The sequence below is a fragment of the Anabrus simplex genome, chromosome 1 (genome assembly GCF_040414725.1).
Source record: "Anabrus simplex isolate iqAnaSimp1 chromosome 1, ASM4041472v1, whole genome shotgun sequence".
In the NCBI taxonomy this organism is placed as follows: Eukaryota; Metazoa; Arthropoda; class Insecta; order Orthoptera; family Tettigoniidae; genus Anabrus; species Anabrus simplex.
In genome coordinates this window covers 313,054,616-313,077,031 of record NC_090265.1, presented here as the reverse complement: position 1 = coordinate 313,077,031, position 22,416 = coordinate 313,054,616, and the positions used below count along the sequence as shown (strand labels likewise).

Genomic DNA, 22,416 nt, shown 5'->3' with positions numbered 1-22,416 from the left:
GGCTGTAGTTTGGTTCCGTTTAGGAATGTTTGTAAGATTGTAATGGTGGTTGAATTAATGAAATGAATTAATAAACCTGATTTAATGTTGATGTTATAGTGAAATTAACATCTAGGTCAACAGCCCCACGACAGGAAAACATTCTGATCCCCTAAAGAATAAAAATATTCAAGTAAATGAGATAAAAATTCATGAAAGGTTGGATGAAATATGAAACAGAGGAGACTGGCACAAGTAGTACCAAACTCAGTTGGAAGCTCACGGTTGCCACAATTCAATCCAGTAACAAGCCCTTGACAGAGTATAGACTTCTACAGCATCTTTTGAACAAAAAGAAATCCAGTACCTTTCACATTGACAGGTAGTTTCTGAGCTGCAACTGCATGAATAGTTGATACAACACAGGCAGCACCTCCCATATCAGCTCGCATCTCATCCATTGCTGCAGCACTTTTGATAGAAATACCACCACTGTCAAATGTAACACCTTTTCCTATATAAAAGAAAGAAACATAAGTGGAATTACTACAGAAGGAATTAAGAACTAACATTGAAACACAACGATGCTGGTACAATAGTGCAAAATTTACAGAATCTTTGAGAATCTTTACAACTGATGTTGAGGATCAGGTGCCAAATACAAATGATAAAGCATTTTTCATTATAAATAAAACAATTTTATAACACTGCTGACGCAGGGTATCACATCATATGTACCAGCAGAACACTGAGAAAATGACGAATGTTGTATTTCTCTTTTCAGAACTGAAATGATATTTTTGGCACTGGCACTATTAAATGAAATATTCACAACTGTCCTATTTCAAAAATATACTGTACATAAATAAGAAGTTTCTACAGCAGAGGTTTTACCTAATTAATATTGTTTCATTAAAGTCCAAATAACTGGTAATATGAAAAAAAAAATTACGGATAATCGATTAAATTCAGCTAAAATTATGAAACCTGGCCCTTTTTATGGATTTGTTTAGGGAGCAGTTGAGAGACCTTGAACATATTTCTTTTTTTGCTAGTGGCTTTACGTCGCACCGATACAGATAGGTCTTATGGCGACGATGGGATAGGAAAGGGCTAGGAGTTGGAAGGAAGTGGCCGTGAGCTTCATTAAGGTACAGCCCCAGCATTTGCCTGGTGTGAAAATGGAAAACCATGGAAAACCATCTTCAGGGCTGCCGACAGTGGGATTCGAACCCGCTATCTCTCTCGGATGCAAGCTCACAGCCACACGCCTCTAACCGCACGACCAACTTGCCCGGTGAACATATTTTCTAGCATACTTTTTTAATATTCATTTCAGTTCTTGCTTCACTATATTTCTGGGCAAATAACCTCTGGTTCACCACACGCGTCCTTAAAACAATCACATTCATAATCATTAACAGCTTGTTCATTTTCACTACAGCTGTTCTTATTAATGACATCGACATACCACTTAAGAGAGGCATTTAATTTACAATCTTTTCCGAAGTGCTTTACTAGTACTTTGTCAATTGTTTTAAGAGGAAGAACAACTTGATAACCATCATCTACTAACACTAATCAGAAGGAAAATTGAAGAGGCCTGGTACGTCAAAAAATGAAGGTACCAGCAAAAGAACGGGAAGGACCACGAAGAGCGTGAAAATGAAAGACTCCGCAGGCCTTGCAAATCTAATACTGCCAGGGTTGGAAAAGAACAAGAGTTGACCGAGGGAGGTCAGACAGGAAAGGTAAGAGGGAGGAACCTGACACAAGTAAGTGGAAGCAACGTCAGACTCAGCTACGTGAATCGTGGTCGCCAACCCCCACTCCCAAGTTGAGAGGCCTTTTAGTCACTCCTCACACGACAGACAGGAGATACCGTTGACGTTATTCTATCATCCCCACCCATAGGGGGATGTAAGATGAAGTAGGCCTACTAAAATATGACACATATGTGTTACGTAGCTTACATTAAAGCATCTTTATTATTTTAGTGCAGATTGTATTGTTATAAATGTCTAAATAAATGTCTATTTTAATTATTTCACTGCCTATTTCCTCAATGTTAAGTGCTTATTTGCCTGCCTATTTCAGAAAAAATAAATACCTGAACTTCCGGGCTCTAGTTATTACAAATTTTCAGAGAGCCTTTCACTCTCGCTGCATCCATAGCAACCCCTTCTCTATCTTTATGATTTGTCCTATTCTGAAGATGGACAACACAAGGTACGAGATCATGACGCAAAGCTTTCAAAGCTTCAGATTTGCTACACAGTCACCATACTTTATGAATATGTCAGAGTTTTACAATCTCACTTTCTAAAAAGTTTCATAGTGTTTTCTGGTTCATGCAGGAGTTCTGATGGTCTTTGGTAAAATTTGAATATGTTCTTCAGAGTTTCATTAAGCTTTCCTAGGAAAGAAACAGACTTAGCAGCTTCAAAGATGGCCATCTGTAGGCAATGCGTGACACTAAATTTAATTAAATGTTGGATCTTCTTTTTTCAAACATACTATGAAATCCAATTTAGAGGTGGTCATAGACATTGCCCTGTCACTTCCTACACTAACCATGTACTTTTCTCCAATCAAGCTCTAAGATATCCAGTTGACCAGTAATGGAAGCAAAATATGACTCAGCTCGACTGTTCTTGAGAGGCACAAGGTGCAAAAGGTCTTCCCACGAGTGTGAACAATCACATCTTCTTCAACACTTCGGTCTATGGAATCGCCAATCAAAATACTGAAACAATGAGCATTTTTCATGTTTTCTTACTACATCTGCTCATAACTTTTTAGCAATGAAATGAAGGAAAATTCTACAGTTTTTATCATTTATGTATTGTTTCATTTGTTTATTTAAACCCTGTTTAGTTGGAAGGACAACTTACTTAGGGCAGTCAGTAAAAGGTTTCTCACGATTTGATTTTTGGATACGCTGGTGGATGGTCGGTTGTTGAAAGCTCTGCCTCTTGATACAGTCTGAAGTAGTTAATAGCTATTAAAAGTTGGTTAGTTTGTGTGTGTGTGATCAATTTAGTAAAATAAATATTGGTGTTTTATTTCAATTTTACACTGAGTAGTTCCATTGGGTTTGGTAGATTACGAATTGTAGGTTACATATGTTAGGCTTTACTTTGCTTCGTATCTGGGTTGGGGAAAAGAGGAAATAATATTCCATTTTTTTTCCTAAAAACCTCATTTTAAACTCATTTTAACCAATTTTGATGACACACTTATATGAAATTAAATTTAAATTTAAACACTGATGATGGACCTTAGTGTCCGAAAATCGGTTATGTTTTAATAAAGTGTGTGATGATACGACTGTATATAAATAATAATAATAATAATAATAATAATAATAATAATAATAATAATAATAATAATAATAATAATAATAATAATAATAATAATAATAATAAAATAACTACATCAGTTCTGTTAATAAGAAATGGCTTTGATATGTTATAATGATTATAAGATAGCTAATGGTCTTTGTACTGTTAGTGATTATTGCTGCATTTCACATTCTAATATACCACTGTTAGTATACAGTCAAGTCAAAATTATATTCCAATATTTGCATTTCAGGTCTCCAGCATAGTTTTTAGAGAGCTTATTGAGAAATTATTTCAGACTTCCCCTTTTTCTAGCACTTAAGGGCAGTTTTAATTTCATCTTGCACGGTAGGAAAAATAGTAATAATAGTAATCTGTCACTGTAATAATCCAAGTCTTCTTTTTCCTACGGCTTTTCCTGCACCTGTGGGGTCGCAGGTGAGAACTGCGTCGTACATGTGGGTTTGGCCCTGTTTTACGGCCGGCTGGCGGGACCTAGTGTTTACAGTGCACTATGTCTTCTGGTATGGGCTAGAGCAATCTTGTTACTTTCATTGATCTGTCTCAGCTTTAACCTTAGCTTTGAAAAAATGAAAGTGACTGAGGTATGAGTGATGCTAGTAATGCCATTCCTTCTGCAGCCAGTCCCTGCTATGAATGGTGTGAAAATATTGCTCATAGGGTCAGTTGGTGCATGCATTTCAGTGGGCTTGGCAGACTGATATGTAATAGCAACTTCTGGCTCGGTGAGGAAAGCAACGGGAAACTACCTCGCCCCTCATTTCCCTAGTACGCCTCTTCAGTGATGCCTAGGCCATCTATGACAGCTGATGGCGGAGCTGTTGAGGATCCAACCAGCCTTCGGGCTGAGGACTAAACATACACATAACCCTCCTGACGCCAATCCTATATGGAGGGATGTAAACACTATCGTGTGCTTCTGAGATGGTTGGTAGTGTAGTATGTTGTCTGAATATGAATAAGAGAGTGTTGGAACACAAACATCCTGTCCCCGAGCCAGAATAATTAATCAGAAGCAATTAAAATCCCCGACCCGGCCGGGAATCGAACCCGGGACCCTCTGAACCAATGAGTCAGACTGTAATAATCTAAGTATTTAGTTTTAATCACATTTCTATTAACTTGTTAAAATTAAGATATGCTTAAGTACAGTTTGGAATTGCAGTGTAGTTATGTTATTTGGTATGGTACTGTAGTATCTGCTTGCAATCTTTACTGTTGTGCAATTCTTGTGTGTTCATTTTGATATTCAGTAATTAATGGCAGTTTTCATTTCTGTAAGGGTGTAGTAGGTTAAAATAATAATAATAATACACCTAAGTAGTATTGTAGTGTAGTTATTTTATTAGTCAGTGTACTGCTTACTTTAATGTCACGTGATCCTTGTGTAATATCCTAGGAAAAAATGTCTTTCCTTTCTTCTACTCTTTACTGTGCTGTTCTTCATGGCTATTCTAGTCTTTGAGTCTGCCACATGGAAAAGCGACATCATGTTAATCTCAAACCAGTCTCTCAGGTTCTTCAGGTTCAGGTTCTTTTTCGGCCAGGTCTCTGTTGTCCTGAGATCTTCTCCTGCATTGCCAATTGCAGGATCCTGTACTTTTCATTCTGCGCCACAGGTCCGAAATATTCAAATTTCCGCTTTTTGATAAAAAGGAGTACTTCTTGTTCAGTCTTTTCATCACCTCAGTATTCCTTACTCTTTCTGTCCATGAGATATGTAACATCCGCCGATAAGACCCACATTTTGAAGGCTTCTAGCTTCTTGCACAGTGCCACGGTTAGAGTCCACCCTTCCATTCCATATAAAAGTGTGGGAAATACATAGCCCCTGACCACTCGCAGCCTCAGATGTATAGTCCCTGCCATATAAGCTTACTAGCAAGATACCCGTGCTTCGCTACGGTATTATACTAAAATTTATAATTGAATGCTTATTGTTTGAGATATATAATCCGCTGAAATTCGCGATCTTACCCGTTTTCTGAGAGAATCCGCCAAAATTCGCGATCTGACTCGTTTTCTAATAGATTACGGCAAGTTTCCTCCCATTTTTCAATCTTTCTTTCCAAAAACGATTTCGTACTTTCCGGGCTAGGTCCAGGTATTCCACCAAGTTAGTTGGGTCCCTAAATCTTTGCCATCTTTTCCTATAAGCATTTTGAATATGGATCAAATCCTTCAGGGGATCTGTCGTGGTGTCGTCTTGGGTGCCTTGGCGGTAGCCTACTGAACCCGCGGCCGGACTGCATTCTTAGTCATTAGCCGTCCAGGACCCGTTTCCGGCGTGGTCCGCACATGTGACGACGATCCAGAACATTATTATTATTATTATTATTATTATTATTATTATTATTATTATTATATGTTCTGGACCCCACAGCAATATGCAAGACCGCTACTTGGCGGTAAATTACATCTGCTGCCATTGTCATTGTTGACAATGTGGCCAGCACCATTGTCGCGCGTAGGCAAGTGTGCGGGATTTCTGACGATACGAATGACATACCTCCGTGTATTAGTGACCTTATTATAGAGGTGAACAATTTGACGGTCAATATCATTCCTATCGTTTATTTCAAATGTGTTTAAATTTTTATTTATATGCCAGGAGAATCTACTCTAATCTAAGAACATTCTCCGAAGGAAAAGATGGCTGTTGAAAAAGAACCCAGGAAAGATTAAAAATGATCGGTTTATGATCAGAATAAGTACATCGAAAGTCAACAGCCTGTTTCCTATCATTCGACAGGATCAGGGATGGAATGAATAAAGCCCCATCTAGCGGCGACAATATGAATTGTGCCGGCTGCCGAAGCTCCCCTCTGGAGCAATGATCGATGAGTGACAAATGAAATGAAATATTGGACAGTGTTGCTGGAATGAATGATGACAGGGAAAGCCGGAGTATCCGGAGAAAAACCTGTCCCGCCGCCATTTTGTCCAGCACGAATGTCACATGGAGTGACCGGGATTTGAAACACGGAACCCAGCTGTGAGAGGCCGGCGCTCTGCCGCCTGAGCAACGGAGGCTCCTTATAAGTACATTATGAACAGTAAAATCAATTGGTCTCACCTCCTTTTACACCCCACCGCCGTTAAGTTTATTTACCCCCACCCCCCAAAAAATTAAAAGAAGGTGTGTTTCTTTATGTTTAAAGGAGATTACAAATACCAATGTTCACGTTTATTACCTTCAGTTTTGAGATATAAGTATCCCCTTTAAAATAATTCACTTTTTTAACTTCCTTTCACGCTCCCCCCCCCCCCCCCCCCTCACAAAGTGATATTAAGGCAAAAAATACTTGTTCCTTTAATAGTAAAGGATCTTCTAAAAACCAATTATCACCACTCTAACCTCTTTAGTTTTTGATTTATGTGTCCTCATGAAAGGAATACAGCTCCTTTTCACTCCCGTCCCACCCAAGATTGTTTCCCCCCCCCCCCCCCCAAAACGCGCTTTTCATTGTTTTTAAAAGAGATCAAAACACCAATTTTCACGTCTGTAACAACTTTAGTTTTTATTAGATGTATGTATTCTCATACAATTAAGTCAATTAATTTTTTCAATCCTTTAACCCCCCAAACCCACTTCATTGGATTTTCCGAGAATACGTGTTTGTTTACGTTTAAAGCAGATTCCAAAAATCAAATTTCACGTGTGTAACAGCTTCATTTTTGAGATATCAGTAGCCTAATTAAAAGAATTCAACACCATTTTCAGTCACTTTTACCCCCCCCCCCACTTCCCAAGTGGTATTTCCGAAAACTAAAAATACACATTTCTTTATTTTTAATAGAATTAAAAAATTACCATTTTTCACTTCTGTAACATGTTAAGTTTTTTGAGATATACTGTAGAAATTCTCATTTTAAAATTTCACCCCTTTTTAGTTCCCCTTAAGTGGGGTTTCCGAAGACAAATCACCTGTGTTTCTTTACACTTACAGGAGATTCCAAATACCCACTTTTTAAGTCTGTAATATTTTACGCTTTTCAGATATTCTGTAGATATAGTCTTTCAAAAAATTCACCACAATTTGCCACTCCTGTTTAACCGCCATTAATTGAATTTTCCAAAAGCAAAAATATACGTGTTTCTTTATTTTTAAAGGAGATCTCATTTACAAATTTTCAGTTCTGTAATATCTTCAGTTTCTGAGATATTTGTATCCTCATTAAAGGCATTCAACCCATTATTCACCCTTTTACACCCCTCCTATTGGGATTTAGAGAAAACAAAGAAATACGTGTTCCTTTATTTTTAAGGGAGATTCTAAACACCAATTTTTACATCGGTAAACGTTTAAAGTTTTAAGATGTAGACACACTCATTTTAAAAATTCACCCCCCTTTTCACCCCCATTATTTGGATTTTCCAAAAACGAAAAAAATACCTGTTTCTTTATTTTTAAAGTAGATCCCAATTACCAATTTTCAGGTCTGTAATATCTTCTGGTTCTGAAATATAAGTAGCCTCATTAATGGCATTCAAACTCTTTTTCACCCTTTTCCACCCTTCCTATTTGGATTTTCCGAAAACAAAAAATACGTGTTTCTTTATTTTTAAAGGAGATTCTAAATACCAAATTTTACATCTATAAACTTTAAAAGTTTTGAGATATAGATACACTCATTTTAAAAATTTCACCCCTCTTTTCACCCCCCATTATTTGGATTTTCCCAAAACGAAAAAATACCTGTTTCTTTATTTTTAAAGTAGATCCCAAATACCAATTTTCAGGTCTGTAATATATTCAGTTTCTAAGATATATGTATTCTCTTTAAAGGCATTCAACCCATTTTTCACCCCTTTTCACGATTCCTATTGTGATTTTCCGAAAACAAAAAAATGCGTGTTTCTTTATTTTTAATGAAGATTCTAAATACCAATTTTTACATCTCTAAACTTTAAAACTTTTGAGATATAGATGCACTCATTTTAAAAATTCACCCCCCTTTCACCCTCGCATTAATTGGATTTTCCAAAAACAAAAAAATTTGTGTTTCTTTATTTTTGACAGCGATCGAAAGTACCAATTTTGAGGTCTGTAATATCTTCAGTTTCTGAGATATAAGTAGCGGTATCCTGATTAAAGGCATTCAACCCCTTTTTCACCCTTTTTCACCCCTCCTATTGGGATTGTCTGAAAACAAAAAAATACGTGTTTCCTTATTTTTAAAGAAGATTCTAAATACCAATTTTCACATTTGTAAACTTTTAAAGTTTTGAGATATAGACACACTCATTTTAAAATTTCACCCCCCTTTTCACCCCCTTAGCGACGGAATATCCAAAAATCCTCTCTTAGCGAGCACCTACATTATAATATGAATATATCCCCAAAATTTCATTTCTTTACGTCCAGTAGTTTTGGCTCGGCGATGATGAATCAGTCAGTCAGTCAGTCAGGACAAGCTACTTTATATATATAGATAAACTAATGGTACAATCGTACTCTTTCTCCCCTGTTAATACTGAAGGTTGTAATTTATAGTTATTTCCTAACCATTTGGTTTGATTCAGTGTCGCTAAACATACAGTTTAGGGACCCTATCTGCTGATACGTCGCCTTACAGTTACATAATCTTGCAGTTTGGCACTAAGTAGTCATGATTTCTTTCGCGACTTGTGAGATTAAATGTACTGCAATGAAAAATCACTAGTGTTATATTTGCGGGTATAAGTATAGCATATTTTCTTTTTCTTTAGGATTGTAAATCTGTTTGGGTAATACCTGGCAAGTAGAATAGTGGCATGTTTGAATACTGCATTTAATAACAAAGTTGGTGTTAAGCGATGAACGCAACATTTTATTAATACAGTCTTTATTTCATCCAATTCATGTGTATAGAATTCAATTCAGATGTATATGAAGCAACAGAAATCTGCAAGAACTCCTCTGAAAACTAAAGTAATGTTACCTCCTCTATAAAGATCAATTCAGTTGATATGTAAGGAAATTTTATTATCAACCTAACCTAACCTAACTTAACCTTGTCTTATCATGACTTTTGTACGGTTTTCAGACTTAGCCTTTGTATATTCTTATTGACTTATAGCATATATACATGTAATATATTTGCTTGTGTGTATTATTACAGCGTGGTTTTGCTTCAGTCCAACAAGTAACAGCAAATTTCAAGAAGGCAACTGAATTATTTACACCAGGCAAACACCAAAGAATACGGTTATAGTAATGCGTGTATCAAAATAAAGCAGAAATATATAACATTAAACTGAGTATTTATTTCCTTAATTCCTCACTGAGCTAGAAAACAGACTTAATTATGAATATTTTGATTGATACCTAATTTACTTGGGTAAGGGAACTTCCATTATTAAAATAAAGAAATAAATGTGCTAATTGGATTAAAGCCACTTGTATACATTTAACAAAACCGAGCTGTTGGAGAAAGACCTTTACATGCCCTGATAAAGGCCAATGGCGGAAATGCAGGAGACAAAGGAAGCATATGGGAATAGGAAGATTAAATTATTACTTTTTGCAGATGATGTTGTGGCCTGGGGAACAAACAGAAAAGAAGTACAAGAACTGCTTTATGCACCTCTTGTATCTAGCTTAGATTCTGCCAAGGATGATATTCAGAAACATCTTCAGAACATGGCTCATCAAGCTGATTATCCAGTATTCCTCGCATTGCTTTGTACTGGTCTTCTTTAGAGTGACGAAGGTGGACAGAGATAAAAAAGAAGGAAATAAAAGGAAGTATCTTGATAATAAAAGGAAATGTAAAACATTGTTAAGTTGGGAAGAATTTACACAAAAGATGGAAACAGATGCAGCTGGCAGTATGGCTAGTATGGTTATTCCCTTTTCCCAGTCTTCTGGCACACATTTCTGCTTCCATACGCATTTTAACAATCTGTACATCCATTGCAGTCCAACAGATCATTTTTACACTAATTTCATCTATCTTCAGGGCTGCCGATGATGCGTTTCAAATCTATGATCTCCAGAACACAAGCTACATCTACTGTATGGCCCGTACAACTCATTCCGTTACACAGTACTACTATTTCATCTTAACTTCGCTGAAGCTATTTACGAGTATATTACACTCACTGTAACAGCACTATAATCAAAGCTCCATTTTCTCGTGCGGTGGCGTGTCGCTTTAGTGTCGATAATATTATTTAAATCTAAGAATTTCATTTTTGTCCGTATTGAACTGAGAATGGAAGGCAGGAAAACTTAAAACGGTCCACCTTTTCAATACAAAATTGTTATAGTTTATTACAACATATATTTACATTTGGAACTAGTTTCGACGCTGTTTGGCGTCATCTTCAGCCAAAATGTGGGAAATAGGCTAGCATGTAGACATTTATATTACACAAGGCGTTATATTAAACAATACACATCTTGCAAGGAGATAAAAACAGGGACAAATATAGAAACAAATGAATCGTTGAGAAAGCAAAAGTTATACATATTAAAAATAACCTTAACCACACATCTTGTAGTGCGAAAATATTCGCCTTGAATGATTCCTGAATACAAAACGCACGCGCACACATTTCTGAAGAGCCAGCAGGCAGGAAAAAGTAAAGTGAAACCTTAAGAGTTCTTCTGAGAAGAGTTCATCATTTTTTCTGTGTTCCGACTAACTAATGAAGTTTCCCTTGAGTTCCTGATAAATACACACAACAGGAAATTCTCCTTCACTCTCAACAATAGCTATAAAGACCAACGGTAAATTTCATTTGAAATATTGTGCAGAGATGTGAAGGCATGATCTTGAACATGATATAACTTCTTCATTTAACCCAATTTTTTACACAAGGTGTTACATTCAACAATACACATCTTACGAGGAGATAAAAACAGGGACGAATATAGAAACAAATGAATCGTTGAGAAAGCAAAAGTTATACATATTAAAAATAACCTTAACCACACATCTTGCAGTGTGAAAATATTTGCCTTGAATGATTCTTGAATACAAAACGCACGCGTACACACTTCTGAAGAGCCAGCAGGCAGGAAGAAGTAAGGTGCTCCTCTTCATCTCGCGCCATAGCTTTACCGCCTTATGTCCCGCAATAAACATCATAGAAACCTGCCCCCACCCTACACGTAACGCTGCAACAATACACCACAAATACTGGCACAGTCAACCTCCAAACTCTCAGAAAACGAATTCCTTAATACCAATTTTATATTCTCGTCGAACTGAATACCGGACCTGTGAAGATTACAAGATTATTTTGTGCATCTACAGAAGGGTGGTGTTAATGAAGCTACGTAATATAGAGAGAGGCTTTCAAAGGTGATTAAATGAAGAAGTTATATCATGTTCAAGATCATGCTTTCACGTCTCTGCACAGTATTTAAAAAATACAATTTACCGTTGGTCTTTATAGCTATTGTTGAGAGTGAAGGAGTTTTTCCTGTTGTGTATGTTTATCAGGAACTCAAGGGAGACTTCATTAGTTAGTCCGAACATAAAGAAAATGATGAACTCTTCTCAGAAGAACTCTTAAGGTTTCACCTTACTTTTTCCTGCCTGCTGGCTCTTCAGAAGTGTGTACGCGTGCGTTTTGTATTCAAGAATCATTCAAGGCAAATATTTTCGCACTGCAAGATGTGTGGTTAATATGTATAACTTTTGCTTTCTCAACGATTCATTTGTTTCTATATTCGTCCCTGTTTTTATCTCCTCGTAAGATGTGTATTGTTGAATGTAACACCTTGTGTAAAAAATTGGGTTAAATGAAGAAGTTATATCATGCTCAAGATCACGCCTTCATGTCTCTGCACAATATTTAAAATGAAATTTACCGTTGGTCTTTATAGCTATTGTTGAGAGTGAAGGAGAATTTCCTGTTGTGTGTATTTATCAGGAACTCAAGGAAAACTTCATTAGTTAGTCGGAACACAGAAAAAATGATGAACTCTTCTCAGAAGAACTCTTAAGGTTTCACTTTACTTTTTCCTGCCTGCTGGCTCTTCAGAAATGTGTGCGCGTGCGTTTTGTATTCAGGAATCATTCAAGGCGAATATTTTCGCACTACAAGATGTGTGGTTAAGGTTATTTTTAATATGTATAACTTTTGCTTTCTCAACGATTCATTTGTTTCTATATTTGTCCCTGTTTTTATCTCCTTGCAAGATGTGTATTGTTTAATATAACGCCTTGTGTAATATAAATGTCTACATGCTAGCCTATTTCCCACATTTTGGCTGAAGATGACGCCAAACAGCGTCGAAACTAGTTCCAAATGTAAATATATGTTGTAATAAACTATAACAATTTTGTATTGAAAAGGTGGACCGTTTTAAGTTTTCCTATCTTCGATAATATTATGGGATTTCATTTCCACCGAAAGTGATATTCATATCTGCTGGCAAGTCATGCTCATGCTTAGCCATATTTGAGTAATATGTAGGAAGACAACAGCTGACTAGCATTCGGTGTGCGCACCGTAAAATTTCATTGGTTGCGACAAGCAAAGAGTTACATGAAAGATACTTCTGTCTCCATTTTTGAACTAATATTGAAACTTTAAACGATGTCTAGCCTAGTTAAACTCTGGCTGAACAGTGTTTATGCAATGGAAGACCGTGCACAACTTAGACATTGTTTAGGCAGATGTTGTCTATGGCTTTGAACTAGTCATCGTTTCTGTAATCGGCCCAATATCTTTATCAATCAATCAATCAATCAATCAATCAATCAATCAATCAATCAATCAATCAATCAATCAATCAATCAATCAATCAATCAATCAATCAATCAATCAATCAATCAATCAATCAATCAATCAATCAATCAATCAATCAATCAATCAATCAATACTGATCTGCATTTAGGGCAGTCGCCCAGGTGGCAGATTCCCTGTCTGTTGCTTTCCTAGCCTTTTCCTAAATGATTTCAAAGAAAATGGAAATTTCTTGAACATCTCCCTTGGTAAGTTATTCCAATCCCTAACTCCCCTTCCTATAAATTAATATTTGCCCCAGTTTGTCCTCTTGAATTCCAACTTTATTCGTCTACTAATGTCATTCCACGCCATCTCTCCGCTGACAGCTCGGAACATACCACTTAGTCGAGCAGCTCTTCTTCTTTCTCTCAATTCTTCCCAACCCAAACATTGCAACATTTTTGTAACGCTACTCTTTTGTCGGAAATCACCCAGAACAAATCGAGCTGCTTTTCTTTGGATTTTTTCCAGTTCTTGAATCAGGTAATCCTGGTGAGGGTCCCATACACTGGAACCATACTCTAGTTGGGGTCTTACCAGAGACTTATATGCACTCTCCTTTACATCCTTACTACAACCCCTAAACACCCTCATAACCATGTGCAGAGATCTGTACCCTTTATTTACAATCCCATTTATGTGATTACCCCAATGAAGATCTTTCCTTATATTAACACCTAGATACTTACAATGATCCCCAAAAGGAACTTTCACCCCATCAACGCAGTAATTAAAACTGAGAGGACTTTTCCTATTTGTGAAACTCACAACCTGACTTTTAACCCCGTTTATCAACATACCATTGCCTGCTGTCCATCTCACAACATTTTCGAGGTCACGTTGCAGTTGCTCACAATCTTGTAACTTATTTATCACTCTACAGAGAATAACATCATCCGCAAAAAGCCTTACCTCCGATTCCACTCCTTTACCCATATCATTTATATATATAAGAAAACATAAAGGTCCGTAATACTGCCTTGAGGAATTCCCCTCTTAATTATTACAGGGTCAGATAAAGCTTCACCTACTCTAATTCTCTGAGATCTATTTTCTAGAAATATAGCAACCCATTCAGTCACTCTTTTGTCTAGTCCAATTGCACCCATTTTTGCCAGTAGTCTCCCATGATCCACCCTATCAAATGCTTTAGACAGGTCAATCACGATACAGTCCATTTGACCTCCAGAATCCAAGATATCTGCTATATCTTGCTGGAATCCTACAAGTTGAGCTTCAGTGGAATAACCTTTCCTAAAACCGAATTGCCTTCTATCGAACCAGTTATTAATTTCACAAACATGTCTAATATAATCAGAAAGAATGCCTTCCCAAAGCTTACATACAATGCATGTCAAACTTACTGGCCTGTAATTTTCAGCTTTATGTCTATCACCCTTCCTTTATACACAGGGGCTACTATAGCAACTCTCCATTCACCTATGAGTGGCTTCTCTGATTCTCAAATGAAAAACACACAGTTGTGTCTTGGATGGATTTGGTTTAAGCTGGTTTGTGCTGTATATCTTGACAGACCTTCAAATGCATTTGTTAGGGTGTTCTTCACTGATTCAATTATTATAACACTACTACTACTACTACTACTGGGCCGATGACCTACATGTTAGACCCCTTTAAACAACAACCATCATCATTATCATCATCATCATCGTCACCATCATCATCACTACTACTTCTTCTTATTTCCATCAGGCTTCTTTTAAAAGTTCTTTGTTTAGCATCTGAAGAAATAGCGCTGCACTAAAGATGATAGTGGTCTAGTACGAATACATTCATGTAATAGTTTAGCATGAAAATCCCCAATAAAATCCCGCTCAGACATGCCATAGTTAGTGACTGGCTAAGGCTCCAAAAGCATGCGAATAAATGATTTGAGAAACCAGATCTCTCTGACACCATACACAGTACTGTGTTCGAGAAACTCAGTCAGAGTTCGCAGGATCTCAATAACTTGTTCAATAGAGTCTACAGTATAGAATAAGACTTCATCTCTTTAACAAGTAACTGAAACAAATAAGGTAGCTTTATGAAATTAACAACTGAATAAACATTCTCGGTGGCACAAGTCAGCACCCGATGAAACACCTTGAACAGGCAGTGGTTGTGAAATCTGCTGTTCACTAACTTCAGCAGGCTTATTTTCAAAGGTGACAAAAGACAGGCTTTTTTGTTTTGTTTTGTTTAATGATGCACCAACACAGATGGGTCTTATGGTGACAATAAGAAAGGAAAGGCCTAGGAGTGGGAAGGAAGCCGCCGTGGCCTTTATAAAGGTACAGCCCCAGCATTTACCTGGTGTGAAAATGGGAAACCACAGAAAACCATCTCCAGGGCTGTCGACAGTGGAGTTCGAACCCACTATCTCCCGGATGGAAGCTCACAGCTGCAAGCCCCTAAGTGCACGGCCAACTCGCCTGGTATCTCCCATTCTCAAAAGAGACTCAATTTTACTGGGCCACAAATCTAATGAAGTTTTCACACCAACACCCATACTATCACCAAATATTAACTGGAGATCAGACATGTGGTTCCTATAATGCAGCAGGTGAGTTTTAATATGAGGAATCTGCTTTCAAGTGGCATCACCTTGAGCTTGACTAAACTAGTCCAGCATGGACTCCATTTGAAACAGAGAAACCGCTATACGATTTAACTCACTTTCAAGAACAATGTAAGGTTGTCAGCTCGATGGACTAACTGGGTTATTAATGAGAAACGAACTAATTTAACGTTATTGTCTAATGTAGCAGCAGGAGAAACGCCCTTAATAATGAGTTTGCATTCCAGCTCCTCGGTTTGTAGCAATTCAAGACCGAAACATTTGCGTGTCTTATCTTCATTATCAGCGTCAGTTGACCCTTGTGCATTCTTACTAGATCAGTCATGTTTGCCCTTTGAAACATGAAAGAATACCAGCCAAGACTGAATTTACAGATTATAACCACGCCAAAATGATACCACCTGAGAAGGTACTAGCATTAGGGCTTTAGCCTTTATCGCCTCATTCTGAGTACCCTCCTGCCATTGTTCCCACCTCTTTGTACAAGCAGTCATTCTCACTACTTTCATGTCAGTTACTTCTAACTTATGAATAAGATATCCTGAGTCCACCAAGTTTTTGCTCCCGTAAAGCAAAGTTGGTCTCAAAACAGACCGATGTAAAGATAATTTGGTCCGGGAGCTGACTTCCTTCTCACAGAATACTGTTGATCGCAACTGCGAGCTCACTGCACTAGCTTTACTGCACCTTGATTCAATCTCACTTACTATATTACCATCCTGGGAAAACACACATCCTAAATAATTGAAATTATCTACATGCTGCAGCTTTGTATCACCAATCTGACATTCAATTCTGTTGAATTTCTTACCTACTGACATTTAGTCTTCGGAAAGCTAATTTTCATACCATACTCATACCAAGGCGTCAGCATAAGCATAAGCCAGACTGCTTACTACATTTCCACCTAACTGAATCCCTTCCTGCCACTTTATACCTTTCAGCAGATGATCCATGTAAACTACGAACAACAAAGGTGAAAGATTACAGCCTTGTCTAACCACTGTAAGTACCCTGAACCAAGAACTCATTCTACCATCAATTCTCACTGCAGCCCAATTGTCAACATAAATGCCTTTGATTGATTTTAATAATCTACCCTTAATCCCATAGTCTCCCAGTATGGTGAACATCTTTTCCCTCAGCAGCCTGTCATATGCTTTCTCTAGATCTACGAAACATAAACACAACCGTCTATTCCTCTCATAGCATTTTTCAATTACCTGGTGCATACTGAAAATCTGATCCTGTGGTCTGAAACTACACTGGTTTTCATCCCACTTCCTCTCAACCACTGATCACACCCTCCCTTCCAAGATGTCAGTGAATACTTTGCCTGGTACACTAATCAATGAGATACCTCGATAGTTGCTGCAATCCTTTCTGTTCCCTTGCTTATAGATAGGTGCAATTACTGCTTTTGTCCAATCTAAAGGTACCTTACCAACACTCCATGCTAATATTATTCTATGAAGCCATTTTATCCCTGCCTTCCCACTATAATTCACCATTTCAGGTCTAATTTCATATATTTCTGCTGTTTTATGACAATAGAGTTTATTTACCATCCTTTCCACTTCCTCAAGCGCAATTTCACCAACACCATTTTCCTCCTCCCCATGAGCTCCACTGTTTGCGACACCACCATGAAGATTTCCTTTTAAGCTGAGAAGATTTTCAAAATTTTCCCTCCACCTGTCCAGTGATTCTCTGGGATCTATTATGAGTTCACCTGAATTACTCAAAACACTGTTCATTTCCTTTTTCCCTCCCTTCCTAAGATTCTTTATTATTGTCCAGAAACGTTTCCCTGCTGTTTGACCTAGCCTTTCCAGGTTATTACCAAAATCTTCCCATGACTCTTTTTGGATCCAGCAACTATTTGTTTTGCTGTTTCTTTCATCTATGTACAATTCCCTGTCTGCATCAGCCCTTGTTTGGAGCCTTTTCTGATAAGCCTTCTTTTTACGTTTACAAGCTGCTTTCACTTCATCATTCCACCAAGATGTTCGCTTTTTCCCATCTTTACACACAGTTGTTCCTAGGCATGCCCTTGCTGTTGCTACTACAGCATCCCTGTATACCATCCATTCTCTTTCTACATCCTGAACCTGCTTACTGTCCACTGTTTGGAATTTTCTACTAATTATATCCATGTACTTCTGCCTAATTTCCTTGTCCTGGAGATTTTCTATCCTTATTTGTTTACAGACAGGTTTCACTTTCTCTATCCTAGGTCTAGAGACTCTTAGTTCACTACAGATCAGATAGTGGTCTGTTTCATCAAAAAATCCCCGAAAAACTCGTACATTCCTAACAGATTTCCTGAATTCGAAGTCGGTTAAGATACAGTCTATTATGGATCTGGTACCCCTAGCCTCCGATGTGTAGCAGTGAATAGCCTTATGCTTGAAGAATGTATTCCTAACAGCTAAGCCCATACTAGCACAGAAGTCCAGCACACATCCCCATCAGCTTCTGTATCTTCCCCACATTTACCAATCACCCTTTCATATCCTTCAGTTCTATTTCCGACTCTTGCATTGAAATCGCCCATTAGCATTATACTATCCTTGCTGTTGACCCTGACTATGATGTTACTCAATGCTTCATAAAACTTGTCAATTTCATTCTCATCTGCACCCTTACATGGTGAATACACTGAGACAATTCTTGTCTTAATTCCTCCAGCTGCCAAATCTACCCACATCATTCACTCATTTACGTGCCCAACAGAAACTATGTTGCGTGCAATAGTATTTGTGATGAACAGCCCTACCCCAGGCTCTGCCTTTCCCTTTTTAGCACCCGTCAAGTACACTTTATAATCTCCTAGCTCTTCCTCTTTATCTCCCCTTACCCGAAGTTAAAATAATAAAGCCATACTGATAATCAGTACAAAGGAGCATAATGGGCTGCGGGCCCCGCACACACACAGCTATCACGATCACTTACCGATTCACGCGGCCATTCGCTGCCACAGTCATCAACCTTTTATTCAACATACACTCCTATGCTTGCAGCCCAGCAGCCGAGGGTCTGAAAATAACCCCTATTAAGACAAGTTAATTCTCTGACATTTAAATGAGCCAATGGACGCAGCCAGCCACCAACACTGTGTTTAAAAAGGGAAGGGGATGGAACAGGAGGGGAACAACCAATAAGGAAACAGAAACATAACAAACCAATATTATTACACTACATTTTTTCAAATAATTGCACAGGTGCACTTCAAGTGTCTGTTGAGCGTCTTTTGAGAAGCAGATAATAATTCAGAGGTTATGTTTAGTTATACAATTTTTGAGAAAATAACAGTCATGGAAAATACATCTGCGATATTATCTATCTGTTTATGTTCTTAAAACAGGACGCAATTCAACCAAACTCCGTATTTAGAATCTACTGATTCACAATTGTGTTATCAGGTGCATATAATGTCAGGGTCATCCCATAGAGTTGTGTTTTGTAGGAATATTCTGAAATATTTTTGTTAATATTAGGTCTATCAAAATTTGTACATAACAAATGTTCAAGAATATGTAATTTCTGTTCACTTATGCCATGTACATATTTATTGTACGATGGATAATAATGGAGATGCATACGAAAATTGGATTTTTAGTCTAAGTCCCGTGGAACACTTGCTGCATGTCACTTTAAGATGGGTTAAGGGGAAAAATAAGAGAGTCATTTTATGCCTTTTTGATAGAGCACATAATAATGGAGGTATCATCAACAAAGGGTTTCATGAGTCTTCAGTCACAGTGCCATGCCAGTAGTCAGAGAAACAACAATATGTAACTGAGAAGCAGGGACAGTTTTGCAGAACTTTGGACCATAAAGTGCACCGTACTATAAATTCAAAAATCATCTTTATTCTTCCTGGACTTTGTTCAGCTTTAACATACTTCACGTTACTACCAAGTTCTTTCAGAGAAAAATATCAGTTTAACATGTAGTATTAAACGTGTGAATGGAACCATGTAACTTCACCTAAATTCACATAGGAAATATATAAAATATATATCCACTGCAAAATCCTGTTGGAAGATCGGGTACAAACGCTAGTAGTAAATAGGTGCATTATCTACATTACTTCTAACTCATAATGAAGTGAATTCCATTAACGACACAGAAACATTTGAGAGAATAATATTTCAGTCCTTTTCTAAAATGCAGTTCTTACAATATAAACAACCAAGAATCTACATGTTATTCAGTGATATTCAAGATACCTCATGTTTGTTGTGCTGAATGGTAAATCTTTTGTATTATGCCCCTTTCACTTTATATATATTTCTCAGTAAGGTACCATTTGTAGAATGAGCCGAATTGTGAAATATTTTCCTTCAATGGACAACCAAATGGAAAACTAAAGCTTTATCTTTGGCATTCTAACACTTGAAGTGAACCACACAGGAATAAATAAAACCCGTACTGTGTAAAATGAAACTAACCAGCATGTGTATGTATGTATGTTAGTACTTGGTAACCTCAACACCACTTCTTCTTCTTCTTCTTCTTTCTTCTTCTTTCTTCTCCTCCTCCTCCTCCTTCTAAGCATCTATCTGTCTACTGATGTAGGGCCCGCTTGATGGATCAAGAAACGCCATTTCCTGCGATTGAAAACATCGTTATGCTGTAGGTGGTGTGCTCTTATGTCAGCATTAATAACATCCTACCATCGTTGTTGGCCTTGTAATTGGTCGAATTCTCTTGATTTTAAGGTGGTAGAGTGTAATGGTGACGGAGTGAGGTGCTGCGTACATGATGTGATCATACTACTGGAGATGTCTCTGATGCATTTTCTCATTTATTGGGGCGATGCCACTCTTCCTCTGAATACTGTCGTTCTATAATGTGGTCAAGGTGAGATATTCCCATCGACCAACGCAACATACACATCTCGGTAACATGAAGTTGGTTGTCTACTTGTCTCGTAACTGGCCAGCGCTCAGCTCCATAGATAGTGACTGGAGGAACAACTGTATGGTATATTTTTGACTTCAAGCGTATTGGCATTCTCTTGTCACAAAGCACTCTCGTTACCTCCCTCCATCCCATCCCATCCATTCAGCATTTATCCTTGCTTGCACTTCAGCGTTAATGTTGGTGTTACTACACAAATGAGATCCTATGTAACAATTTCAACAACCTGACTTAAATGTGAATTTGTACCTAATACTGGCTTTACATTGCATCGACACAGATAGGTCTTATGGTGACAATGGGAGAGGAAAGGGCTAGGAGTGGGAAGGAAGCTGTGGCCTTTATCAAGGTACAGCCCCGTCATTTGCCTGGTGTGAAAATGGAAAACCACGGAAAACCATTCTTCAGGGCTGCAGACAGTAGGATTCGAACTCACCATCTCCTGGGTGCAAGCTCACAGCTGCGCGCCCCTAACCGCATGGCCAACTCACCCAGTGTGTACCTAATACAGTGATAACACCTCCCACTCTCATCACAAGCCCATCCAGATTAGAAGCAATGTCTCGTAGCTCTCTAGGGATGAGGATTTCCAAAGAGTTCACACAAGGGCTGTAGGAGGTTACTTTATTTCACAATTTTCGAACTGATTACTGAACTATTTGATGTGTGAGTATTCTTATTTATTGAAAGCTCAGATGACATTCAGATATATTTATTACCTAACTTAAATACAAAGTGACTATATTGTAATGTAGACAAAGAAAAATTATTTAAAAACAAGAATTTAATATAACGAATTGCTGGAAATTACAAAACAGAGGCAAAATTGATAAAAGACTTAAAAGTAAAAAATGAAAAAATTTGATAAAAAATGACAATAAATATGCATTTCTGTAATCAGCAGACCATGATCCAGAGTTATATATAAGTTAGAGCAATGTGTATGATGCACCAGTTAAAAGACGACATATCAAAATCCTGGCCCTGTATATGACTAACAAATCTGAAAATAATTTCAACTCTTCTCAGTATAACGGAAAAATATTTGGAAAATTGATGGTCTTCTTCCTAATTTCTTGGAGTCAACATCTCATGTGGATATGACTAGTTTTACGGCTAAATGCCCTTTCTGATCTCATTCCAATATGGAGAGATGTAATCACTATTGCATGTTTCTGTGGTGGTTGGGTGAAGAGAAATGTATTAGGGTGAACGCAAACACCCAATTCCCATTCAAACAAATGTAGTAGTGATAATGATTTCGAAACCATGAAAATGATGAACAAATATTATGTGAATATTAAGGGACAGAGTTATAGATGAATGTTGCTAGTGATAACCGGAGTGACAATATTTGTTTTGATGAACTGAAAACATGGGAGAACAATAAATTGGTCCAAAACACGATTTACCTTCTGGGAGTTCAGCAAAATATTTTTTAAAATTATTCGTGGGATGAGAATTTTACAAGCTAACAGGAAAGCAGATGAATATTCATGCCGAATATTTACAAAGAAAAATTAAAACTGTTGATACTACCTGGCAAGATACTAATGCTGATGAAATAAGGGCATATGTAGGAGTTCCAAATTTATATGCGTTTAGTTGTTTTACCTGAAACTGACGATTATTTCCTAGGAGACCTTTGCATGTGCCCATTTGTAAGGCAGGCAATGACAATGAAATGGTTTAGGAAACTTGGGCTATCTCAGTAGCCATGAAAACAGACCAACACCACAAGATGAACATTATGACAATCTGTACAAAGTAAGACCAGCTCTGCAACTTACCGAAAAAATTCAGAATTTTGTACGCACATGGCTGGGAACTTG

The 22,416-nt window shown here is 37.5% G+C and overlaps 1 protein-coding gene across 1 annotated transcript in view; it reads right to left on the bottom strand.

The window, feature by feature from the left end:
- LOC136856731 (cytosol aminopeptidase) overlaps positions 1–22,416 on the bottom strand; it is a 187,581-nt gene that overhangs the window by 52,264 nt on the left and 112,901 nt on the right. Inside the window, exon 7 of the mRNA XM_067134808.2 lies at positions 347–493. Within this exon, the coding sequence (XP_066990909.2) occupies positions 347–493 (147 nt within the window). The remainder of the gene's footprint in view (positions 1–346; positions 494–22,416) is intronic.